We start from the raw sequence: 27,333 nt of genomic DNA, 5'->3' as shown, positions 1-27,333 counted from the left end.
TTTGCATAATTTGCGCTAGTATTCTGAGTGGAATGATCTCTCAGACTATAGTAGGCATTAGAACAAATTGGATAGCCTCTTCTGGATCAAGACTGATGATTAGTAAGCGGCGGACCATTTGGAGATGTGCGATTTGTTCCGCAAAAAAAAGTACATACAATTGGATTGTCCTTCATAAGATAAAAAACACATAAATCTAAGTTCATCTATCTGGGACATATTTACCTCACTCAAGTATCAGAAGAATATATGTTTATATTATAAGAATCTACCTTAGTAATGAATTACACTTGGAGAACATAAAAGAAATTTCATTAGAATATAAAAGGAAACAACCAACTTTGCGACATACATAGCTCTCTTGGATCCGTGGGTATCAATTCACAAGCCCACCTCCACTCCAACCCTATTCATTCCGAAATAGTGACTAGGGGGATATGGTTCAGGAAGAAAAGCCTGCCCTGGAGTTCAAGACCTCTTTAGTTTTGTTTGGGCAGGGGGCTTACGCTAGAGCCTTAGAACGCAGCGTATAACCAAACCTGCATCGACACTGGTCAAGAGTATTTTTCACTTCGAAAAGACAAACCTTCAGATATAAGTTCAAACTTCTCTAGATCAGCAGATTCATCAGTACCGATGAGATTCGAGGAATGACTAAGCTCTATCACTAGGTTTGTACAGTAGTCTTCCACACCATCATTCTTTTATGTTGTAATTAAAATAATGAGGCAAAATTAAGGATGAAAAGTAAAAGGCTATTACCTTCCTTACTAAATCGAGTTTTTAGTGTTTGAGTTACTTCCCTACAAACGCTTAAAACTGTTTCTTCTAAAGGGAGTGTAAATAGATTCAACGATTAAATCTGAATTTACTTTGACATATTAAAATTTGAAGTGATCGTAATGCTTCTTTCTGGAAACATCAATTTAGTATACAACTATCGATTATAAATAGGAAATCGACAATAAACGTTCTGGAGAAAAACCACGATAGTCGTGTCAGGAATAAGGTAGGAACTAACCCGATGTAACCTACCAATTCCAAGTTCATTTTTTATTATCAAAACAGTATTAGCGTAGTACACCGTCTGTTACTGAACTTTTCTGAGTAATTAATAATGACAGCATTACTAAAAAAGAGAGCATTAGCGGAATATACACAAGTGTTGGTAAGTGAAAGGATACTGAAAAATTAGGATTTTATTTCAGAAAATATTGTTGGTTTCTTGTTTAATTTTTATGTGCTGTTTTTTGTTTGTCTTCTATTTAAATTGGTCAGGTAATCTTTTCTTTTTGAGGGAAAAGTTGTTCAAATAAATTCAGTTACAAAAACAGGTTTTATTGAAGTTAATGTGTAGTAATCAACCGCTTGTTTACATTTATATGAATACAATAATTTTAAGTATGCTTAGTATATGTTTTTAGCCTTAACATATTGCAGCTTGAGCGTAATACGTTTTAACACAGAGGTTGGAAAGATTGTACAAGCCAAATAATTAAAATAAATTTACGGTAACGAGAAATCTTTAGCTTTTTGTTTTGTTTTTTAGGAAACTGCACCGAAGCCAATAAAGAAGTTGAAATTGACAAAAAAACCGACACAAGCGTCTGCTTCAGTTTATGTTGGTCTATTAGAAAATAGCAAAACAAGTAATGATGCTCTACAATTACTCCTTCGAATATCTGACACCCTGCAATTTAAGGTATGTTAAGATTAATTGAAGTGCTAATTGGAAGACAATCAAAACTTTCAAAATGGTAAAAACGATTGAGTTACTGACCCACGATTTAAGGTGTTGGATTTCGAGTTCAATCAAGCCTTCTGATATTTGTCGGATTCAGTCAAATCTACAAATAACCATTGGTAATGTACCTTCAAGCTCCACAGTAAGTGCGTTCTTCACATAAGTGGAATGTGATCGTTAATTATCTTCATAAATTTACCATTGTTTATTTTTTTGAAGTATAAGTTAAAAAAAATAATTTTGAAAAATATCAGTAATAAATAAAAGCTAGCATCTATGTTTGTGGCTTAGCTCCCTTTTAGGATAGGCACCTGAAATTTCATCCTCCATCTGTATCAATTAACAAGCTCCAATTCTAACCCTGTTCATTCGCAAATTGAGACTAAAGGGCCAAATATATAGTTCAGTACCAAAATTTCTGCCCGAAGTTCAAGAATATCTTTGATCTTGTTTGAAAAAAGGTATTTCGCAACTCAGCGAATTGGATATTGTCCAAATATCCTTGAGTTTGCTCTTGTGCTTTCCTTTCCTTTCCTTTTTTTAAATTTATAACAGATCCTACTCTAAAGACGGAATGGCTAGCTAAAATTTCGTGATTACATTCCCTTAACTAGAAATGTCCAGGGCTGTAGGAAAAATTTCTCTGTCATTCCTGTATCCAGTACTGCGTTATGCTGTAGAATAAAATCCCCAGCGAGTTCCTGGCTTCCGGCACTTCTCCCGTAAATAGGTATGGACATGTTCTAATGAGTCCCTTTGCTACGTCACTGTTCATTTATATCTAAGGGTAGAATTCTCCAGATATCCCTTCGTCCATTTATACCCAATTCGAGGCAAATTCCGTATTTTACTATCACCTGCACACATTTAGGACTATGTCCATCTAACGCTGCTTGCATACATCTCGAGATGAATCCTTGCAGAACACTGTCTAAGCTAAGTTAGAATTTATTTCTGTAATATACCCTTACCACGCTTAACATTGCATCGCCGCTTATAACCTATACGGATATAATGTTCTTGACTTCAACTAATTTGTTATTCGTTTTTACATCAGTCTACATCAGAGGTTTTTTATATATTTTTTATTTAGAGGTGGTCCTAAGTTCCAAGATAATTTTAGAATGAATTCTTTTGTATTGTTTTATACTGTATTATTTATTTATTTTTTATGTAATTTTAGGAGGAAGACATTCCAGTAATAGTTAAAAAACTCGCTGATCATTTCAACCAACAAAATGAGTCAGCTGTGCGAGTAAAAATACTTTCTTTATTTTGTAGTATTGGAGCCTTACCGGGAGCTGATGCAGTGGTCAGTTTGTTTTCAAATTAATTTATTATTGATTAATAGGGAAGGAATTAAGTCAGTGGTTGGCGTACTGGATTCCCAGTATCGAATCCAGCTGCTAGCCAGTTTCTCTTCCTAGGAGCTTCTTGCAGCCGTCATCGGACAGTATCTCTCGTTAGATTGGTGTTAGCTATCATTACTGTCCGATGGGAGGCCGGCAGTGCACTGAAAAATAAGCTCCTGGCACCTTTGATGCTGACGCGTGAATTGATTAAATTAATGTTTTTGAATAGTCGGTACTTTATGATGAAGTGATGTAAAGATTCTAATGTATCAAAAATGGAATTTACATTAGTTTTTGTGGTTGATTTCAGTATATAATAGATCACACGATGAAACTTATAAAAAGAGACACATCCCATAAGGTGATTGCGCAAGGTCTATTAACAATGTTAAAGTTATCAGAGAATCTGTCGCCAGCTGATACTCTTCTAGTCAAGATTTATAATATAGCTAAAGTTGTAAGTTTAGTCTTTCCACCATATTGATGTACAAAATCTCAACAGAATATTACATTTTTTTTTGCAGCTATCTATGTGACTGATAAATGCGGAATAAAAAGAATTGTAATGTGTGATTTCGCTTTAAAAACATTTACTTGCTCAATTTGATTCAGTGGCAATTTGAGATTATTTTGTCATGCTTAATCAAATTGAGAAGAAAAAAAAATTGTAAAATGCATTTGCCATATGCTGTAAATTTAATGCATACTTACATAAACTTTATTTGTAATTATAAAAATGTTTTCGAATGTTGTAGTATTTAAAAGACACAAATCATTGGGCAAAAAGAATATGCTTGAGGATTATTGGTCACCTAAGGCTTGGAGAAAATGTGAGAGTAGTTTCGGATTACATCCATTCCCAAGATGCTCGTGTCAGAAGTGCTGCTTTAGATACTTTGGTAAAATTTGGTTTACATATTTACGATTACATATGAACCAGTAATAAAAAATCTTGGACAGGACGACCCAAAGATTTAAATTGTATATTACCTAACAGTCTTGGGAGCTGGCATAGATCACCAACTCTTAACGACCATCAACTCGACTAAACTAAATTACAACAGGACATACTATGCTCAGACATAGAACCTTAAATATTTAATATTTTATTGAATTGTTTAATTCATAAGACAGAAAGTAGAAATAAATCCTTTTTGAGTGTATAATTTTTATCAAAGAATTTCATAATTTAACTCTGAATTGTATTAAAAGTTCGGTTTTGCTTTTGACTTTTTTAAAAATTTATTTTTTATTTATTTATTTGTTTTTAATCGAACATACAGTATGTAACCAGCAATATAAAAGTCATTTCCTGTGTTCTTTGATATATGATTGCTCAATGTAAAAATTGATCCGTAAGGGAATTTGTTATGTTTATGTAATTCTTAACTTGACTCCTCTCGTACAGTTAAAGTAGCGCCTACTTTTCCAGGCGGGCTTTACGTCTAACTACCAAATTAGGTGTCGTGGACGGAGGCGACTAGCAAACATGCATTACTATAAAGTCCTCATAATCAATATTAAATAAAATCCAAGGCCTAGACCGGGAGCCAAACTTAGTGCCACAACAATACACATTAGCTTTGCAGGCGTCGCATCTAACCGCTCGGCTACCGTGGCGCCCAAGTTATGCTCTCTCAGTTAATTGTTTACAAGAAGGAATAATTAATAGTTATAAAACATTAATAAAATAATCTATTTTTAGGTATTATTACATGAAAATGGTGAGAAATTGGATGTTTCGATGTATGGAGATGCTTGCGAAGCCTTAAACGATGATTATGAAATAGTTAGAGCTGCAGCTTTAAAAATTGTTTGCTTAATTGGCAACACGTACCCAGAAAAGTATGATGAAAATATTTTTATCCTTTTATTGTAAAATATTTATAAAAATAACCTCTTTTGACATTATTAAGCTCATTAGTTCACTGTCGGCTTAAGTTTTATTTGTTGAAAATAATTAAAATAATAAAATATAATGTTTACACTAATTATTTCAAAAAATGTTTTTACTATTTTTCAGATTAATCAAAGTAGGTAAAAGCAACGAAGAAATAAGACTGATTGATGATGCTTTTGGTAAAATTTGCCAAGCAGTAAATGATCTTTGTATGCAAGTAAGACATCGAGCTATGCAATTGCTAGGAACAATGGTTGATGTTTGCCCAAGTTTCTTGAATCAGACCTTAGATAAAAAGCTCATGTCAAATATGAGGGTAAGTGTTTTTGTTTCATAATTCGTATTTCATTTTGATTACATTGAAATTGAATAAAACAATAATTTCTAGCTTATAACTAAATTAAATTATGAAGGAACTAGTAAATAAACATTGTTTCTTTTTATCAAAAGTTGAAAACTCAATATTATAAAGTTTTTAATTGTTCCTGACTTCTCTTATAATATTCAGAAATAATGACAGCTTCTGAATATATGTATTAATTGTTTATTTTGCTAATCTTTCCTATTGTAAATATTCGTAGTTTCGAAATTTCCTTAAATTTTGATTTCGTGGTTAAATCCGCAATTTTGGGCAATATCAAAGGTTTAATCCGAATGCACTTCCTAAAGTCCACTAATTACCCATTTCCAACATTATAACATCAGATAACCTTCCTCAATTTTGATGGGTTGTATTTATAGTTTAATTTATTTCAGTAAAAATAAGTGAAACTAATAATAATATTAATTATAATATGTGTTTAGAAAAAAAAGTCTTTACACGAACGATCTAGTGAAATAGTTACCAGTGGGGAATGGTCTACCGGGAAAAAGTGGTCTGATGATGCACCTAAAGAGCTTTTAAATAAAGATGAAATTAATGTAGTGTCTAGTGGGGCTTGTGGCGCTTTTGTGCATGGACTTGAGGATGAGTTTATGGGTAAGTTGATGCCAACAAATTTAATACTTAAAAATGTAAACAAGTACTGTTATTAACTGAATACTTAGACCTATGTATACTTAATAAATGTTTACATTAGATATTATAATATTTTTAAAGGTGTTATTACACACAAAAATTAATTATATATTTTCTTTAATTGCAGAGGTACGCAGTGCATCTGTCGACGCGCTTTGTAATCTAGCTTTGCACCACCCAGAATTCTCTTTACTTTCTTTAGACTTTTTGGTGGATATGTTTAACGATGAGATAGAAGCTGTTAGAATTAAAGCTATAGATAGCCTTACTTCGATGTCACGTCATATTCTATTGAGGGAACATCAGCTTGAAACAGTGCTTGGGGCTCTTGAAGTCGGTTCAATTATTTTACATAACAGATTTTATTGGTGATGTTTCATTACAATTGATAATTAAAAGTTTTATTTTAATAGGATTTTTCTATTGACGTGCGAGAAGGTCTGCACAGAATGTTGGCAGCGTGTCATCTTTCTACTAAAGATTGTTTGCAGATGTGTGTAGAGAAATTGTTAGAAAACCTTAAAAAATATCCTCAGGTAAAACTTAATAAATCTGAATCAGTCTATGGAAAATTTTCTTATATTAAACTTCTTTTATTTTAAAGAAGTAGCCTTAGAATTCTTAAATGTATTAATTATATGTGAAAAACTGATCGGCTTCTAAATACTGAATCTGTTGGTTCTAGGACAAGAAATCAACATGGAGGTGTGTAAAAGAAATTGGAAGTAAACATTCAGAAATTACTTTGCCATTGGTGCCTCAATTACTTAGTATACATCCATTTTTTGACACGCCAGAACCAGATGTCGAAGATCCACATTGTATCCTTATGTTATTCACATGTTTTACTTTATTATTTTAGTAAAAATTGAGTTGACATAATTCTTTTTCATGCATTGCGATTGACAATATTATCGTAATCACATAATTTTTAGTGATATATTATTCTGGTATTGGCTTTTGAGCAAAACCTCATTATTTAATTGCTGACACTTCTTCGTCAATACATATTTTAGTGCTTCCCCCTTAGAAGGGCGCATGTCCACAAACATTTGCCTGTATATTTAATGCATATTAAGTGGTTTTTAGATCAAATTAGATTTATCATTTAAGATTCGGTGAGAGATGGTTAAAACTTGGTAGATCTTCAACCCAAGCTTAGTAACGATTATGTTTCATATTATTGTTCCCATTCAAACCTATTCAAAGTTGCAGAAATTATTATAATAACATTCTTTAACATGTAACAATCAGACATAACTTTGTTAATATTGGTTTTCAACGCCGCTCAACACTGTCCAACAATGTTACAACTTTTCGAAGAACATACGGTAAAACATTATAGTTATCTAAGAGTTACACTACCATCTTTAGTCCCACCACTCAAGGTAAAATATTATTCAGTTAATAAACTTTAATATTGAACGAATTGATTGCTGAAAGTTGTTACTTGTTTTTTTGTAGCTTGCAGAAAGTGCAGAATTTATAGAACCAACAACAACAGAAGCAGGAGCTCAACTACTTTGGCGTCTAGTTGATAGTCTTTCTGGCTGTGGTGCCAGAGTCCAAGAAGAAGTGATACATAGGTGTCTACCTCAGTTGGCGCGTTTAGCACAAATTGATTCAGCCATTGCTGGGCCAGCTCAGTTTATTAGTTTGTTTATATCTTGTCAGGTTAGTTTTAACTTTTTTGTAGTTGGGAATGGATGGGTGAATAAATGAAATTAAAAAATAATTTTTTGTTATTCCATGGATTGTTTCAGATGAGTCTTGGTAAGATTTTAAATGATAACCTGTGGTGTTGCAATGTCTCTACCACAATTCAAGGGAATACGGTTAAACATAATATTGCTCAACTATTGACTCTTTGTCTCAAGTAGGCATTGTACAGATTGTATATTTCACACTAATTCCTTATTTTAATTTCAGTGCATTAATTAGTGCTAATTTATCCGTTTTCAGGTTGCAGTATTTATTTGTGGGATTGGAGAAAGTAGAAATGGCTGCTGTAAAACAGTTTCAGTTGAAGGCATTGGCACTTCACTTAGTTTACATCGTTAGAGCATCGAATCTATCAGCTTTAGCACTTTGCGAACATTTCTTGAATAGAGTAGAGCTCACTCAAAAGTAAAAACCTGTTGGGTTACTTTTTTTTTAAATTTATTAAGTTTTATTGTTAATATCTTTTGTACGTGAAGGGAGGACTTTTTAAATTTTAATATTTACCAAAAAAAAAAAAGGTTTAGATTGATAGTAGTTATCTGACACCTTGGTTCAGCAACTTTTGTGGGAAGTCTCCTTGGGGATGAATTACTCATCGATCAAGATCAATCCATGGGTTTGATTTGAATATAATTTGATTAAACCCAACTATTCGTTGACTGAGAACAGAACTAAATTGCCAGAGGGCTATTTACCGTGAAGCTGGATGTCACCCCTACATTGCTTGGCATAGCAGAAATAAAACAAAAACACTTCGTCAAACGATTACTCAACTCCACTTACACCAACCTATGGTGATCCCTAACATTTGTTTTATTTTTGCGAGTTGACGAAGCAAAGAGAAGGGTTGAACAAAGGAATTTCTGAATTTAAATTTTTGGTTTATTATTTTTTCCTTTTTTTATATATATATACGAGGTGTGTTCAAAAAGTAACGGGAATTTTTAAATTTCGCGGGTTTGGAGAGTCTGATTGTAAATTTTTTTTTTTATTATGTTGGTACACATGCCCCTGAAGTACGATAAAATTTTCGGTAATATTCATTGTTTACTTCTTAAGTGGCAGCCGTTAAGGTTAGACGTGTTTTTCGAGCTTGGCGATTTTTGTTTGTTTAAAAAAATGGATCAAAGAATTTGTATTAAATTTTGCGTAAAAAATGAAATAAAGTGTGTGAAATGTTAATAAAGGCATATGGTGAGTCTGCTATGAGTAAAACAAGGATTTACGAGTGGTATAAGCGTTTCCAAGATGGCCGCGAAAACGTTGAAGATGACGAACGACCTGGACGTCCAAGCACATCAACAACCGATGAAAACGTGAAAAAAAGTGAAAGAAATGGTTATGAACGATCGCCGAATCACAATCAGAGAAGTCGCTGATGATGTTGCCATATCAATTGGCTCATGCCATGAAATTTTTTCGGATGTTTTGGGTATGAAACGTGTGGCAGCAAAATTTGTTCCAAAATTGTTGAATTTCGAACAAAAACAGCGGAGAATGGAAGTTGCTCAAGAGTCACTCAATGAAGTCGACAACGATGCGGATCTACTGAAACGTGTTATAACAGGTGACGAAACATGGGTTTACGGATATGATGTCGAAACTAAGGCTCAATCGCCCCAGTGGAGGCATTCTGGATCGCCAAGACCGAAAAAGGCTCGACAATTGCGGTCGAATGTGAAGGTTATGCTCACTGTGTTCTTCGATTTTAATGGCATAGTGCATCATGAATTCTTGCCACAAGGTCAAACAATCAATAAGGAGTACTACCTACAAGTTCAACGCCGTTTGCGTGAAGCAATCCGAAAAAAACGCCCGGATTTGTGGCAAAACAATTCATGGATTTTGCACCACGATAATGCACCTGCTCACACTTCATTGCTTGTTCGTGAATTTTTGGCCAAAAACAAAACTTTAACGATGCCCCAGCCTCCATATTCGCCAGACATGGCTCCATGTGACTTTTTTCTATTTCCAAACATAAAGAGAACATTAAAAGGCCGTCGTTTTACAAGCATAGATGACATTAAAAGCGAATCGCTGAAAGAGCTGAAAGCTGTCACAAAGATCGAGTTTCAGAAGTGTTTCGAGGATTGGAAAAAGCGCTGGCACAAGTGTATTGTATGCGAAGGGGACTACTTTGAAGGCGACAATATTAATGTAGATGAATAAATAAATATTTTTTTCAAAAAACGAAAATTCCCGTTACTTTTTGAACACACCTCGTATATAGTTTTCAAACAACTATTTTGGAAAGGTTAACATGCAATTAAGGATTTTGAAATTTTGTTTATCATGGTGGGTAACAAACTGTTTGCTTAAATTTGTTGTTCCCACAAAGATGTAATAGAAAGTAGTTTTTGGGTCTAGCTGTCTAGTGCCTGCTACTAACAGGGCTGATGTGAGAGTTTATCACTAGTGGTCATGTGCGAAAACGACTGATGGAAGACCCTAGAGCTTATGGAAAATTACTTTATTAATTACTTTATAAATTAATCTAAGTAATGTAATGGCCAGGGGCGGCTCTAGCTCGTGTAGCGCCCGTGTGCAATGAAACCCTGGCGCTGTCTGGCCGCTTCTAAACTTTAAATACGTGAAATAAGGTTTATTTCGAGTTGAAACAAAATGTTCGAAAAAGAAGCCGCCCATAGGGCGCTCGCGTTTGATAACTGCCGCCACCGCGCTGGCTGGCCGCTTCTGTCATATCATTGTTGTACCATGATGGTCAAAGACGATGCTCTTAGCTGTCTCAGGGAGCGCCGCGGCGCCCCCTGAGACGGCGGCGCCCGTGTGCATTGCACACACTGCACTATAGGTTAAGCCGCCCCTGGTAATGGCAGAATCAATCGAAAAGCTCAAAATTTGTGATAAGAATTCAGAAATTGAAAATAATTAGATGGAGTTTTGATGTTGATGTAGATACTATTGGGTTTTAAGGTAAAAGGCTAAACCAAACATTGATGCCAATAAAACCATCTTGTACGAATATTTGCACCTGTCAGTATGCACTTTTGAAACTATGCCGGTTATAGTTGCCTATCTAGTTCTAAATTTTAATTTTTAAATTATTTTTACCCTTATACAACTGTCCTACCAGACAGTTTTAATCTTATCATTAAAATAAAAGCGTCCCTCGGTTCTATAAAACAAGAACTTAGTTAATAATTCTGTTTCTTTAAAAAAATTCTCCGCTCGTGCGAAAGGACGTGGCTTCTAAAATACATCAAGCGTATTACAGAAACATACTAAAGTATCAAGGAAAATATATTTGTGCTGTAATGTCGGCAAATTTAAATATTTATTTTAATCAATTAATATTTTTTTTTTTTGCGCATCAACAGCTGAGGTTATTAGCTCCCGGAGCTTTTTCCAGTGCACTGCCGGCCTCCGGACAGCGTTCTCTCGTTACAGACAACACTGTCCATCACCGAACAGTGAGCTGTAAGAAGCTCCTAGGAAGAGAAAATCTAAGGGTCAGCTGCTGGATTCGAACCCGGGACCTCCGCGTGGGAGTCCAGTATGCTAACCTCATAGCTAATCCCTTCCCTATCAATTAATATTAATTTTATTTTTGTATTTTATGACTGGAAATGGGACTTGATAATTTTTTGTTCAGTTTTACAAAGCTTTCTCGAAAACTTAATCGTCAATTTTCTTAAAGCTTTTTTAATTTATGCATTTTGTTATAAAACATTTTAAAAAGGAGTGATTTAGTTGTTAGTTTTGGGATAACTTTGTTTTTTCTTTTTAATTGATCCCTTTAAATGTCTCTCTAAGAGCTTTCTTTTCCGTGAATTATGTTATATCATTCTCTGTTTAATTTCAAGTTGACTAAACGCTAGTAAATATTCAAATAATGAAAAATATGTGGTTTTAACATGGTTTCAAAATTGTTCATACTGTACAGACGTCGTTGTTAGCTAATAAACAACGCTTGCATGTAATCAGTGATAGCTAGTAAATCCATAATTATATATATTTTTTCTTACTCTCCAGGTATCTGATGGATCATCAAATACTCCCAGATGAATTCTGCAAAGGTGTTTTTGATACAATGGGCTCAATGGATGATACCAAACCGGGAGCTGTAGCTCGGTGCCTTTTACCACTTTTATCTACAGCTGTTCGTATACAACCACCAAAACCTAGTATTAATGTTAGTAAACAGTAAAATTCTGTACAAAGTATGATTGTTGAATATTTGAAAAACACTCACGATACTTGTATACTTAGATATGTGAAAAACAAGAGGAATGTGAATTTGACTAGTAGGAGGAGTTGATAGTGGCAATGCAAGGGATCCTTTGACTGAGGGGACGTGACTATGGTAACGATAAGGAGTTCTAGAAAGAAGTGGCCTGGTTGATAAATGATTTGTTATACATTGCTGTCTCTTGAGAAAAAAATATTAAGTTCAGAAGGAAGAGAGGTGGTAAGGAGGAAGGGTTCAGAGTATTCGAATGCAAGAAGTTGAAGTTGTTTAAACATTATAATAGGATTCAATAGTGTGGCCGAAAAGGAAGGTTCCATGGAAATATTTGCAAAGAATCCGGGGAAAAGCCAGATTAACGCTAAGTAATACTGGGTATTGTTAGTATCTCTAGGGATCCCTCAAAAAAATATATCTTGTAAAAACAGTTCAACAAAAGCTTTAGAAATCTTTCTATTGGAATTAGTAGAAGTCGAATACTACGACCAAGAGTTCTGGGTGACTATTTTAACAAGAAATGTAGTTCGTATTTAATACTAACATTGAAAGTATTATGCGGTAAATAATCTAAGATGTCTACGGTAAACCTGAAATATTAAAGCCTACTTTTATATTTATTTAATGTTTTTAGTCACTCTTGTTAGGTAAGAAGCGTGAATGAAGATAGAAAACTTCAATTCTAGCATGAATTTAGACGCTAAATATGTTTTCTTTCCAAAATAAAGTTAACCTAAGTTAGAATGAAAGATAATAAATAAAACTTCAGCTAATTTGAGAGTTAAAGATTAGAATTATCTAATTTGGTAAATACGTGTGTAATAAAATTTGTTTCAATACAAAAAGATGCCAGTAGCATTTTTTTTTTTTAATATAAAAAATAAAAATAATAAAATAAGCTGTTATTTAAGTTTGTTCTAAAAAAAAAAAAATTAACTGGAGATGCCGGGGATCGAACCCGGGGCCTTTCACATGCAAAGCGAACGCTCTACCACTGAGCTACATCCCCTACCATGTGATACGGAGATCACCTGCGTTTTATATTGCTTATTACATGGAATAATTTCTATATTATTCGAAACACTAATAATTATAAGTACCAAAAAAAAAAAAAAAAATACAGCAAATGAAAAACTAACTTTTTGAAAAAATGAATTATTAAGAGTTAATAAGTGATTGAATCTACGATTTTTGGACTTTCCTTTCTTTAAATTGTTATCCTAACTCATTGAGACCTATTAAAAATGGCAATACTCCTACGAAAGTCATTAATAGTGTTGAAAATTCTATTCTTGACCCAGATTTTCAAATGTGTTGGGATTTAGAATATATACGAGTATGTATAGTTCTAAGAACCACTTAATATCTCAAATAATTCTTTTTCTTAGAGTTCTTCACTTGTCTAACTCTACTGCGGTGTAAGAGTTTCCTTAGAGTCCCAATAGTCTAAATACTTGAGTCGATAAGCATTTGATTTCTGACTACTCCGTTGATAAATACGAATACGACGCCGTCCTTCTGAGTCTTCTTATGTCTGGTCTTCATAATATTTTCCCAGTGCGCATCTTCCTCTCTGTTTTCATGGCCGTACCGTACCACTTAATTGGGTTTGTATCTTCACTGGCTCTTATATCCAGATTTGTTCTAATTGAACATATTTGAAGACTGTTACTTTTGCTATTTTATTAACTTATCTCATGTTTATTTAGCATTTGTAAATCAAATTAAAAAGTCTTCCTGCGGATGGATTCTTTCTCTAAGCTCGATGTCTCCTTGTCTGTTTTAAGTTAAAAAATAAAGAAAGCAATAAATAAATAATAAGCATGGATAAATTTGAAATTGAAACCATATGTTTTAGAGTTTTGAGCATTTTATCGATGGGTTGATGACGTCGAAGGGGATTCGAGGAAAATGGGTGTCCGAAGGTGGAGACTGAAGGCTCTTGATAGAGCTTAGTTGATAGCCTTGATTGAGGAGGCTCTGGTGTTTTTAGGACTGTAACGCCGAAGGGGAAGGAAGAAGCATTTTATCGAACGTTGTAATGACTTTCTTAAACTTACAACTTTTAAAGAGATCAAGTTTTCTCATTTTCTCTACAAATTATATCGATTTTTCAAAACGCAAGCTACAATATTTGTTTACTTTTGGAAGCAACTTTTCTAGAAAGCTTTTAACAATTTGCCGGATTTAACCTCTTGACAAGTAGACATTTTGTGCAGCTCTTTTGAGAATTTTCGTGACTCATCAGACCTATACCGTGCCGCAAGGCCTTGCGGCAAATTCAATAGTTATACCTTTAAGAAATCTATCACTTTCATTATCGTTTTCCTAAGTGCTTATTTTAACAGGTCCACTATTGTTAAATAAGTAAATAGGTTTGAATTATTTAAAACTGAAGTAGTCCTGCAACTGTACAAAGCGATGAAAACTTCGCCACTCTATATTGAAATATAATAGAACTGATTCTAGGCGTTTAAATTTCTGTAATATTTTAACTGGCCTTAGTTGAAACTTCTGTAATTTGCACATGAATTTTTGTTGCTGTTGTAAATAGCGTGTAACTAATCTTAAATTAAATTTGCTGTAACATTTATTATTATATAACCCCGTAGGATTTTTGTTTTGTAAGGCGATAAATTCATTTTGTAATTAAAAAGCAATGAACTTAAATCAACAATCATAATTAAAAAAAAATGTTTATGTTAGTTAGAGTACTATTTCGATTTATTATTATTTCTATTTTTTTAATTTTGTTTATTTTTTTATTATTAATATGTCTTCTATATTTCAAGGTTATTAATTACTAAAGTTAATCTTGTTATTTCAACATCGTTAGTCACCATATCGGGCGACCTTGTTAAGCCGGCTACCAGTCTAGTTTTGTTTTAAAGCTTACGACTTTTAAGTTTTTATGTTTGTGTTGATGGTTATACAACTACTAAATTGCGAACAAACAATTTAAGCATCTTGTAGTGCCACCATAGTTGTTAATTTATATGGTAATTTTATTACTTTCCCCATTCTTTGCCACCTAAGAGCTTGGCATAATTTTCATTTTAAATTGATTTTGAATGAATTGTTTGTCACAAACTTGAATAAATTTTCAATTTCTCTGCTCTAATAAAACGTTCTTTTAACTTTAAAGAACAAAATTACATTATATTATTATTATTATTATTTTTTAAATTGCAGGTTCGCATGTGCAGAGCAGTATTAACTGGTCCTAGTAGTTCACCAGATGCTCCAATTAAATTCACAGCTGGCTTGGTGATGGCCGTACCTATTGATGCTGAAATTTTTGGCTTACAAGATCCTTCTTCTTTACGAATAAGGATACACTATCCTGACCATCAAATACATAATTGTGTACCATCCGCTAATCACCTTAGACCTACAGGTATACTTTATTTTTATTTATTTATTTGTAATAAATCTAAAATAGTGTGATTACAACGGCTGTTCTAATTCGAGTAGTTTTAATCAATTTTACTTTTCAAAGCATGCAGAAATGTTCACTTTTTTTAAAAAATTAGCATGCTTTTACTTTATTCGATTTATTTATATATTCAATTGTTAAGACGAATCAATGTCTAGAAAATTGGCCCAGCTCTGATCAGTGGCCTTGAGGACAGGAGTATTCATCAACAGAGTTAGAAAAATAGAAGTTTTCCTAGAAAGAGGACATCTTTGGACATCAACTTTATGTAAACTCAAATCCAAGACCTCCTCCAGTCCGCTGGTGCTAATAATCTTCCTTTTTATTTAAGGCGCATTAATTTTAGCCTGTCTAGAATCTTTTAAACTACCAGTTTAAAGTTTTAATACAGCAACATTGTCCATTACCGGATTGTGATCTGTGAAGGGAGTGTCGACTAGCTCGACTCTATTCTGTAGAACAGGGGTGTCAAACACACAATTAAACCACAGGCCACTTGGTGCAACAGCCAAGATTCAAGCGGGCAACAACTTATTTACAAATTTTATGTAGTTTTCTAATATCTGGACTCAGAAACTGAGAACAATCTTCATTAAGGCAGATACAATGTACTCCAAAAATAACACAAAATTTTGGTAGTTGTTTGCCGAAAATGGTCTGAGATTTCCATAGGTCCATTTAGTGTAGAATCTTCTAGAAAGCGCTTGTTTAGGATCATAATGCTAGAAAATACGTTGAATAGTATATTTTTCAAAGCTGGTAGATCCATAGTAAATTCTGGTACTTCAGAAGCGTATTATTAGTTTCACTCGACATTGAGTTACGGAACTGCTTTTATAACAGCTTTAAATAATGATATTGTAGAAACAAACTTTTTGATACTTGAAACACTATATTACAGAATTTATAATTATTTATTAATTTACAGGAAATGAAGCAGATTACAGGCTATTAACCAAAGCTTTGGTTTCACATGGTGTTTGGACAGAAGCATGTTATGTTGAGATATCTCTTTGTATTGAACTGTCCGATTGTGAATTAGCCCATAGATCCCATTATGGTATCGATACATATTTAGAATTATGTAAACCACTTAGATTGCATGTTGTTCCAAAACCTGTTAAAAGAGGTATTGTTTAAAAGTGCCTTTTATCACTTTTAACCTTCTTGGCATTGAATTATGAATTATATATGTATTAAATCATTGTTTTTTTTAGTACCAAGAAGATTTGTAAAAATAATTTTACTTTGTTAATTGATTAAAAATTTTAAATAAACTACAAAAAAATATTCATTTCTAAAGCTAATTATTTTATGTGTACATTTTTATTTTTGTAATATATATATAATTAATTAAAGTAATAATTAAATTAATATTTTAATTTACATTTAATGACTATATTAACCCTAGCTTATTTGAGAATGCCTCTTTGAATTTCTAGCCGGAATTACAACACGTGACAATGAAGAATGGGTTAGTCTGATTTCTATCTACAAATTCTTTTGATCATAAGATGAATTGAACAAATTCCTCCTCAACAAAATGGCCATTAGGCTGATGTTACTCAACGTCTGCTCCATAGTAGTAACATCAAGAAACTCCAGAACAACACAGAAAATATTTCTCAGACTTGTGACTGGCTCTCCTCGACGTTACTAAATTCGACTCCATTCCAAGAGACTGCTTTCTTTATCTAAAACCTTCTGCTGAAACTCCTTAAGATTACTTGATTTCCATCCACTCTGCCGCGACATAGCCATCAACGATCCATCCATTCCCTACTGACTCGAAAGAATTAAACAAATCCTTCTTGACCTTTTTCTTCTAGCTGCAAGTTTAACCATCTTATTTCCCTGCATATTTTATCCTTCCTAACCCAGGGGTCGGCAACCCGCGGCTCGCGAGCCGCATGCGGCTCTTTTATCCAAATTGTGTGGCTCTTCAGCCTGCCCTTAAATACTCGTACATTGTATATTTTAATTTTATTGAAAAGAATGAAAATTCCATTTATTAAAGATATTTTTTCAAAAATAATTTTAAATGTTATAGGTTCGAAATTGAATAGAATTATACAACATTAAAATAAAGTACTTGATTATATATTGTAATACTGCTGCCCTTTCATTCGTTTAGTTATTATTTATTTGTTTATTTACTTTGCAACTTGTAAAAATAACATATAAAACATTTAAATGTTATTGAATATCATAAAATAATAATTTGTGAATACAAATGATCTACAGAGTTTGTTTACACTATCATCCTTGCGGCTCTTGGTAAGATTTATTAAAATTATTTAAGGAGAAATGGCTCTCTACTTAAAATAGGTTGCCGACCCCTGTCCTAACCTAAACGTCCCCTAAACTGTCAAGAAGGTCAAAATAAAGTTGCATATTGGTACTTCATCTTTTTAATTAATTTTATATATTTAATAATAAAGTTTATTTATCTTATCTGTCCATGTGGCAAATCATTTGAGGATATTTTACTTTTTAGCAATCAATAGTTTGTTGTAATTGGGAAGTGTATATTACGCTTCGATTGTAACTCCACTGTAATTATTCTGTTCTTTCCGGGCAGTTTCCAGACAAAACTTACCATCACCGAATGAGCTGTAGAAGGCTCCTTGGAAGAAAAAATTCTGGTCATCCAGCCCGCTTGAATCGAGCCTTCGATCTCAACTTTATAAGAATAAAAATCCATATGACTCGCTTTTCAAGAAGTTATTGCTTGTACCGATGCATTAAAAAAATAAAATAAATAAATAAATAAAAATAATGCTTACTTTTTCACTTAAAATCGATTTTTTTTCCCTTACTAAACATTAAAACATAGAAGAGTTCTTAAATGATTGTTAATGACTTAATTGTAGATTCTACAGTCGCCAATTAGTTGGTTAATTAATAAGAAAAGGGTTTTCTTATGTAGCTGTTATAAAAAATGAACAACTTATGTGAACTTATTTTTATTAATTTTTTTTTCAGGCACAAGATTTTTTTCCTTTCTTTATGTTTTGTATTAAATATTTCATTTTTTACAAATAACCATTTTTAAATTTATTTATTTTAACAATATATTAACATTTTTAACAGTTTTTTCTTCAGTTTAAAAAAAGAAATTTGTACTGCTTTTACTTTAAAAAAAAATATATATATTTGTTTATATATTGAATTGGTATAATATAATACTGAATTTAAAGTGATATGACTTTTTCCTTCTTGACTGTGCCAAAGATCATGTTGTCTTTACTAAACTAATTAATAAAATAAGCCAAATTGAAATGAATAAATATAAAAATAAAAAACACTTCATTTGAAAACATAAAAACATTTTTTATAAACTATTATAGAATGAGAAAATAATGATCTTCATGACAATGATGAAAAAAACAACAATATTATACAAAATGTATACTATATATATATAAAAACAAGAACAAAAATATTAAATATATATTAATTATACATATATTTTTTTACTTCTTTCTCTGATAGTGAATATAACAATCTAGGGGCAGTATTATGCAGGTAGAAATAAAACAAAAAAAGTCTATGGCAAAACTTAAATTAGAAATCAATGAAAAAGTCTACAAGAGATTATAAGTAAACAATTCATAACCCACTTTTATTTACAGAATCAATAGAACATTTGGACCAAAAGTATAAAGAATTTGGCAGTTAATAAACAACTCCATTGTAATCCCCTTCTTTATTATTTTTTCTTTTTTTTTTTAGATTTAAAAAATATATTATTTTTTTAAAATTTATTTGCTGTCAATATATTTACAAATATATAAATAAGAATACTGAATAAGTAATTCAGTCTTGCAAAACAAATTTAGATCTTTTATATTGCACCAATTCGGCAGTAAGGTTTTGTTCCTTCATTAAAATATAAAATAAAAAAGTACATTTTTTTTAACAGATAGAGATATACAATCTACAATTTACAAAATAAATTATATGTAATAAAACTTTTTTTTTAAAAAAAATTCTCTTTTTCTATTTACAATTTCAAGATTTACTTTAAAAAACTTAAAAAAGAATTGGCAACAAAATTTGGCCCTATGTTATAAATATATTAAAATCTCTTTTATTTCTCTATATAAATATTATTTTTGAAAAAAATATACGTCATAATAATAATTAAAAAAAAAAAAACTCTAAGGCACTTAAAAAAATTATTAATTTAGTGGCAAGACAAATTAAACGTCCTAAATTCTTTATTTACAAAGTTTAAAATTGTTCTGCAATATAATTTAATGTATTATTAGTCCTTAAACACACATTACAGAGAGTCACTGTTGTTACATTTAGAAAAATCTTTCAAAATGTGTAATTCACAATTTTTCGCTTCAGACTAACTCCTTTACTTTTCACAATTAAAATAATAATAATTTAGTTGTAATTTTGAAATCTTATAATAAGCTTGTTTTTTTTTTATTATTTATTTTTGCTATAAAACTTATCACAGGAAATTTTACAATATTATTTTGAATTATGGTAACACTTATCGTGCAGTATTCTTTATTCTTTTTTAAGTACAACAGTAAAGTTGCCTATTTTGTTAGTATTTTGCTTGAAAACATTTGTCTGAGGAACTCATTTTCAAATGTAAAAACATTTCATACGTATCTATTAACCTTTGATTTCACATAACACATAATTTTTTATTTATAAAAATATATTAAATCTTCCCTTTTGTTTTTACAATTCTATTTATTAAAAATAAATTAAGTATGGATTAACTGCTAGGCACAAGGTTCTTGTTTGACTTTTGCGACGAAGCCGCTATACCATTTTTAGCTTGTGCCATGTGTGTTTGATAATGTTTTGCCAAATGTGCTTTCTGTCTGAAACTTTTGCAACACAGTGAACACGTAAAAGGTTTTTCGCCGGTATGCGTCCTAATGTGCACATTTACTGAATATTTATCTTTGAATCCTTTATTACATATACTGCAATAATGCAATGATCGCTCTTTACGAACACCGCTGGCTGTTGTTGTACTAGTTGCCGTACTTTTAGACCTCTTAGAATATTTTTTAGCAGATTTTGAGGCCGCTGTTGCTGTTGACGTTGTTGTCGTTGTGGCAGTTTGTAATCCAATTAATGAACCCCCAGGTAATTGAACTTGTGTACTACCTGGAATGTATGTTCTATTGAATTGTTCAACAGATTCAGCTACTTCTGTTTCAATTCTTTTTAATTTTTCATAATCTTCTGGATATGATACGTCCAACTGAGAAAGGAACATATCATCCATACTGTGTGCCGAACTAGGATTGTCCGAGTCTATTAAACTTGGCGTTTCATACATAATTGGAGTTTCTATGTTTAACATTTTTTCTTCTTCCTCGACTTTTATTTCTGGTTCTTTTTTGATGCCATTATATCTAGCTAAACTTTTACCTTGTAATGCGTTCCTTAATAACGAATCTACTTCATTATTGTTTTCCTGTTTCCATTCGTTGTTATTGTTGAAGGTTGGTGTGTTAGTGAGAACAATCTCAGTAACGATTCCAGTGCCTGGTGTAGTGCTATTCCCTGCTGTACTAGAAGCTGGTGGATTACATATTTCTTCTTTCTTAGTATCAACTACAGTTGTAGTTGTTCCTCCGCTTGTACCGCTTCCACCAAATCCACTGTCATCAAACGTAAATTCGGATGTTTTATCTTCAGCAGCAAATGAGGCTGTAAAATTAGGTGATATACCATTTAGCAGTATTGTTTCTAAATCAAGCGCTGCAGTTTGTAATTTGTGGTCCTCTTTATCATCTTGTTTAAACCACGAACTGTGTTCAGCACCATTTAATACAGTCAAAGTGTATATGGCTCCATCCGTGTTATCAACTTTACTTGATTGATGCGCCGCGTCCTGTGTTGTCCAACAATTCAGCTCCTCCAGCATGCTGCTATCAATGTTTGGCCAATCACTGTAGCTGGTCATGTCCACACTGCTCATCATTAGGTGATTATTGTTTGTCTCTTTACTATCGCCTAATTGATTGCCACTACTATTGTTATTGTTATTATTGTTATGAGGTTCGATGCCTATTGATTTTAAATTTTCACTAGTAGCGTTTACAAAATCAAACAGATCTGCTTTACTGGAGGGAATGTCCCGCCTCAGCCTCTCTCTGGTTATGTCCATGCTTAACAGTACAACTGATACATGGCAACTGAAACAGAAAAATAAATCCTCTATTAGCATATTTTATTTATTGTTAAATATAAGCTTGGCTTAATAGGTAGGTAGGTACCTTGTAATTTGTACAATTTTTTATTTTTAAGAATTAATGCTTTAATAAAAGTCGCATTATTTAAATTAGGAAGTACTCTAGCAGTACATTTTGAGCGTCTTTAACAAACTTTTTAAGAGAAATATCTGTTGGATTTCGTGAGAGGGAGAAAAATGAAAGTTCCTTTTATACTTAGGCTCTCAGTCTCATTGTCATGAATTAACTTGCACACAGCATGGCTGTAATGTGAGAGAAGTACGTTTGTAGTGATGTCTTCTTTTTACAAACTTGAAGTAATTGATGAATGATTGATTGAAAGCATGGCTGTTTAGGTTAGATGTCCTACTCACTAGGAAGATAATCAGATTCATTAGTTATTCATGTGATGCTTAAATGTGAGAACATCTAAGTTCAAACATAGTAATGAATGTAATGAAAAACGAAATAATTTTTCTTTTTTTGCATTTTTTAAAATAACTGAAGATATCCAACTAATTAGACTTTAAATGCGCTTTTCAATGAATAAACACAAAAGTTTTTAAAATAGCTAAAAAATATAGTTATATATTTTTTCCCAAAAATCAGTCAACTTCAAGCTACAAATACTTGCATTATATTTAAATTGAATAAAGAAATTATAGAATTTGACTGTGTTTTGTATTTGCTTAGAGTGTTTTATTGGGAATTGAAGCTGTCAACAATTTCTTACTGCACATATTGTGCCTGTACGAGGGTCGTTTGAAAAGTCCGTGCAAAAATAAAAACTACTTAATTTTTTGGGGTAAACCTTTTTTATTTTTCAACATAGTCTCCTTTTAGGCTTATACACTTCGTCCAACGCTGCTCTAGTTTGTTGATCCCTTCCGAATAATAGGATTTGTCCAAGTCTGAAAAATAGCCATTCGTTTCTGCAATCACCTCCTCGTTTGAATAAAATCTTTTTCCCGCCAGCCATTTCTTCATATTGGGGAACAAATAGTAGTCCGAGGGAGCCAAGTCTGGAGAATAGGGGGGATGTGAAACGAGTTGGAACCCTATTTCCATTAATTTTGCGACCACAACTGCTGAGGTGTGAGCTGGTGCGTTGTCGTGATGGAAAAGGACTTTTTTGTGGGCCAATCGTGGGCGTTTTTCTTGCAGCTCGGTTTTCAAACGGTCCAATAACGATGAATAATATGCACCTGTAATAGTTTTACCCTTTTCCAGATAGTCGATGAGGATTATTCCTTGCGAATCCCAAAAGACAGTCGCCATAATCTTTCCGGCCGAAGGAACGGTCTTCGCCTTTTTTGGCGCAGATTCCCCCTTGGTAACCCATTGTTTAGATTGTTTTTTGGTCTCAGGAGTGTAGTGATGTATCCATGTTTCATCCACAGTGACGAAACGACGCTTAAAGTCCTGCGGATTCTTCTGGAACAGCTGCAAACCTTCCTTGCAACACTTCACACGATTTCGTTTTCGGTCAAGCGTGAGCAATCGCGGCACCCATCTTGCGGATAGCTTTGTCATGTCCAAATGTTGATGCAAAATATTATGTACCCGTTCATTCGAGATGCCCACAGCACTAGCAATCTCACGCACCTTCACTCTTCTGTCATCCATCACCATATCATGGATTTTATCCATGATTTCTGGAGTAGTAACCTCAACAGGGCGTCCAGAACGTTCTGCGTCACCTGTGCCCATATGGCCACTCCGAAAATTTTGAAACCACTTTATAAACTGTTCTTATCGAAGGTGCAGAGTCCCCATAATGTTTATCAAGCTTCTCTTTAGTCTCCTGAGGCGTTTTGCCTTTCATAAAGTTAATCAACACACGAAATTCTTTTTCGTCCATTTTTTGAAAATCACTCGACTTCCTCGATTCAAACGAATGCCAAACACAAAGAAATAGTCCGATCTGGTTAAAACTTGATGTGTGTTCTTCCAAGAGATGCTACTAACTAAACATAACCTCGATACTGGCGCCAGTGGAGCTATCTCGCTGACTTTGCACGGACTTTTCAAACGACCCTCGTACTTCATGTATCATTGTTTTCTTTGAGAAACTTAGAATACATAATGGAGAATTTAAAGAAAGATGGGTGGGTATAACTACAACCAGCAACTAACCTCTTACTTTACCGCAGATCAGCAGATCTGCAAATGAACTCCAAAATAATTTCATCCCGCGTTTTACTAGCTTATAGTATTTTATAGAAATGGAATATTGCGTTGCTACAAAAAAAAAAAAAAGAAAGAATGAGTTGTGTCCTCTCTTTGTGCCTCAAAATATTTTATATTTAAAATTTCCTGTTATCCGTACTTTGATATATTCAGAGCGACCCCTTAGTAACTGTATCGAGGACAGCCATAGGGTTAGTAAAAATTGCGAAACATTGAACTGGACTATAAACAACAAAAAAAAAAAAAGGCGTATCAAATGATTAGTTCTTTTTGAGATAAGCCCCTTGAGCATGAATCAAAATATATTTAATTATTTCCATTATGAAATCTACTTTAAGATAACTAGTTAAAATGTGAATTTTAAACAAATAACTTTGATTGATTCCGCTATTTATTTTTGTTCAATCTTATCTATAATTAGTCAACGATTATAACTTTTAGATTATGATGCCTTTGTATCAGAATGATTTATATATTTGAAGAAATACTCCGAGACAAATTATGATTACCACATGTGAATGGCCTAGATAGATGGATATCTCTTTTATTTTAATATATATTTAACTATAACGTTAAGCAAGTAATAAATCATCTTCAATTGTGCATTTTAATACAAGGTGTATATTGAATACAGATATACAAAAATGTAGCAATAAATTATTTATTAAAACATTTCTGGTTTGTAAAAAAAAACTCAGGTTGTTTTTTTTTTTAGATGTAATTGATGAAATTGTTTTGAACCTTTTTTACTTATCTTTCTCAAGTCATGGAAAAACGAAATATACAGGGTGTCCCAAGCTATATGGATAACGACTTTTTCTCGGAAACTAAGATAGCTAGAAAAAAAACTAAAAAATACGTGTTCCCTTAGTTTATTGTTAGGAATCCAAATTTACTTTGTAAATTTTTTTTGGTGCTGCCAGAAGCGAGATACAGGCACCAACTTCATTTTTTCAAATGGGAAGGTGCGGTTTTTATTTCAGAAATAGATTCCTCTATTTTTTTAAAGAAAAATTTACATGAACGGTTTTTTTCTGTGAGCGATATTTTAGAAGTTATGAATGAAAACATGATTCTTATAAGAAATGTCAAAATGACAATATTATAACAGTATTTTGATAAAATAAGAAGAAAAGTACTATTTTATTATAAATTTTACTCCTCATTAATATTACAGATCATGCTCGAACTGGCCTCTACCATTAGAGATGCATAGACATGCTGTTTCCTGCTAATTGTCCCTTGCTGCCAAAGAAATAGATTCGGCTTTAACCGACTTACAGGCATCTATTATTCTCTGCTTTAGTTCATCTACAGATGCAATTCCGGCTTGATTCTGATGCACCTAGATTTAGAAATGCTTTTCGATAAGCAGAAATAAGGAAAGAAAGAAAAAAGTTATGAATAATCAACTTGTCAGGTATCCCCAAAGGAAATAGTCCATAGGTGTCAAATCCGGTGAGAGAGGTGGCCACTGAATAGCCTCTGTGTTGGATATAACACCATCAGGCATGTAAAGAGATATCTCGATAGGAAATTTGATGGGCTATCAAAAAGCATTTCTAAATCTAGGTGCATCAGAATCAAGCCGGAATTGCATCTGTAGATGAACTAAAGCAGAGAATAATAGATTCCTGTAACTCGGTTAAAGACGAATCTATTTCTTTGGCAGTAAGGGACAATTGGCAGGAAAGAGCATGTCTATGCATCTGTAATGGTGGACGCCATTTCGAGCATGATCTGTAATATTAATGAGGACTAAAATTTATAATAAAATAGTACTTTTCTTCTTATTTAATCAAAAAACCGTTAAAATATTATCATTTTGACGTTTATTATAAGAATCATGTTTTCATTCATAACTTCTAAAATATCGCTCACAGAAAAAAACCGTTCAAGTAAATTTTTCTTTAAAAAAATAGAGGAATCTATTTCTGAAATAAAAACCGCACCTTCCCATTTGAAAAAATGAAGTTGGTGCCTGTATCTCGCTTCTGGCAGCACCAAAAAAAATTTACAAAGTAAATTTGGATTCCTAACAAAAAACTAAGGGAACACGTATTTTTTAGTTTTTTTTCTAGCTATCTTAGTTTCCGAGAAAAAGTCGTTATCCATATAGCTTGGGACACCCTGTATACCAGTCAACATGAGTTGCAAATCAGAGATTGAGAAGTATGGAAACATATTTTTGTCAATTTTAGGAGATTTTTTAATAATGTTAACAGTATTGTTTGTCACTCATTATATTCTGTGGGATAGAATCTTAGGTAAGAATTTAGTTGAATCATAAATGGAAGTTTATTTATTTAAGATTATAAAATTTTTGTGTATTTGATCTTGTAACCCTTATAAAAACACATTTTAAAAATTGGCTGATCTGAGGAGATCCTACAATGAAAGTGGTGGAAAAAATTAAAATAATTTATAGGAATTAACATTTTTTAATGAATCATTAATACTAACAAAGTATATGATTTAGGATGTCAATTAAGAACGATTCAATTTTAGAAAAAAATAATGTGAGGTGACTGACTTGCTTGTTCAGCTTCTGTCCGTGAGTGAAGGTGTTAAAAAACGTGTGGAAATAAAAATACTTACACAGGTAAACATAATTATGTGGTTTCTACGGAAACTACTTAGGGCTCATTAAAAGCCCTACAAAGATCTATTCTTGAAGAACAAAAGTATTATTGTGAGGCATATCCACTGTATGAAGAGGTGATTACAGTCATGGCCAGCAATATCTGCTCTTGGAACGTAAAGAGGAAAACATACTTTTCTTGACGTTATCTTTTAATAAATCTTCCAAATGAAACTTTTGCTCGCAAAAAAAAGAAGTAGAAAAAAAAAGAAAAGAAAATATGTTTAAAATATAAAACAACCATATGGTAGTAGGTAATAATATTAATTTTGGTTTTTAGCAAAAAGAGTAATAAATACTATGCTTATTTTAGTGTTTTACAAAATTTTAGTGTTTAACTTGGTCGTAATTTCAACAGGCTTAGACACAGAAATAAATATTAAGGATGCCCCGTTTTCAGCATTCATACCTTCAATAGGGTGCTCTGGAGCGTTAATCCATCCACAGTGGATACTTACGGCAGCACATTGTTTCGATAATAAGCACATGGATTCCCTCCAGGTTAGACTTGGTGGCCAAGTTTCAAAAAATTATAAACATTTTATAGCAAGTGAAAAAGTAATTTGTCATCCAAATTTTTTAGCAAATATAAATACTTTAGCGAATGCAGAACATGATTTAGCCCTAGTGAAATTAGTAAAACCTGCTAATTTATCAGATACCGTAAAAATATTGGAATTAGAAGAGGCAAACTGGCCGAATCTAAATTATAGGACTTGCACAGTAAGTGGTTTTGGCAGTAATCCAGAGGAGGAAGCCATTACGCTGCATTTATCCGCATTAAACGCTTCTCGAGAATGTGATTGTATTGTATTCAAGAAAATCATATGCGCTAGCCCTATTGAAGGAGTTGATGTACCCAATTTTGGTGACTCTGGGAGCATATTGATCTGTGATGGAAAAGG

General features: G+C 32.6%; 2 protein-coding genes and 1 non-coding gene across 6 annotated transcripts in view; 1 reads left to right on the top strand and 2 right to left on the bottom strand.

The window, feature by feature from the left end:
- Positions 1-997: 997 nt before the first annotated feature.
- IntS4 (integrator complex subunit 4) lies at positions 998-16,755 on the top strand. Its single transcript, XM_074129219.1, has 18 exons — positions 998-1,168; positions 1,550-1,702; positions 2,928-3,056; positions 3,407-3,553; positions 3,852-3,995; positions 4,802-4,941; positions 5,120-5,312; positions 5,801-5,975; positions 6,142-6,347; positions 6,428-6,550; positions 6,700-6,835; positions 7,269-7,402; positions 7,479-7,688; positions 7,778-7,890; positions 7,977-8,141; positions 11,733-11,892; positions 15,136-15,340; positions 16,308-16,755. The coding sequence occupies exons 1-18, from the start codon at positions 1,118-1,120 to the stop codon at positions 16,517-16,519; spliced, it is 2,796 nt and encodes a 931-aa protein (XP_073985320.1). The 5' UTR covers positions 998-1,117; the 3' UTR covers positions 16,520-16,755.
- Positions 12,881-12,952, bottom strand: TRNAA-UGC (transfer RNA alanine (anticodon UGC)). Its single transcript has one exon. It is a non-coding gene; the product is annotated as a tRNA-Ala (tRNA).
- A 1,574-nt stretch (positions 16,756-18,329) lies between the features above and the next one.
- Positions 18,330-27,333, bottom strand: part of LOC141454703 (uncharacterized) — a 670,160-nt gene continuing 661,156 nt past the window's right edge. The window contains exons 1-2 of one of the 4 annotated variants that reach the window (XM_074129220.1): positions 26,386-26,639; positions 18,330-21,561 (exon numbers count right to left, since the gene is read on the bottom strand). In XM_074129220.1, coding sequence (XP_073985321.1) covers positions 20,124-21,533 — 1,410 coding nt within the window. In that variant the 5' untranslated portion in view covers positions 21,534-21,561; positions 26,386-26,639 and the 3' untranslated portion in view covers positions 18,330-20,123. Of the gene's footprint in view, positions 21,562-23,733; positions 23,753-26,320; positions 26,340-26,385; positions 26,640-27,333 lie in introns of those variants that run through there. The other 3 variants (XM_074129223.1, XM_074129224.1, XM_074129221.1) reach the window with 3 other exon arrangements.

Source organism: Rhodnius prolixus, unplaced genomic scaffold, assembly GCF_049639745.1.
Source record: "Rhodnius prolixus isolate KJV_2025 unplaced genomic scaffold, Rpr scaffold_9, whole genome shotgun sequence".
In the NCBI taxonomy this organism is placed as follows: Eukaryota; Metazoa; Arthropoda; class Insecta; order Hemiptera; family Reduviidae; genus Rhodnius; species Rhodnius prolixus.
The sequence above is the reverse complement of the archived record's forward strand: the minus strand, read 5'-3'. Positions and strand labels throughout refer to the sequence as shown.

Coding starts and splice junctions, on each gene's coding strand:
- IntS4 (XM_074129219.1), top strand. CDS start 1,118: ATGACAGCATTACTAAAAAAGAGAGCATTAGCGGAATATACACAAGTG. Junction 3,057..3,406: donor TACCGGGAGCTGATGCAGTG/GTCAGTTTGTTT, acceptor GGTTGATTTCAG/TATATAATAGATCACACGAT. Junction 6,348..6,427: donor CAGTGCTTGGGGCTCTTGAA/GTCGGTTCAATT, acceptor TTATTTTAATAG/GATTTTTCTATTGACGTGCG.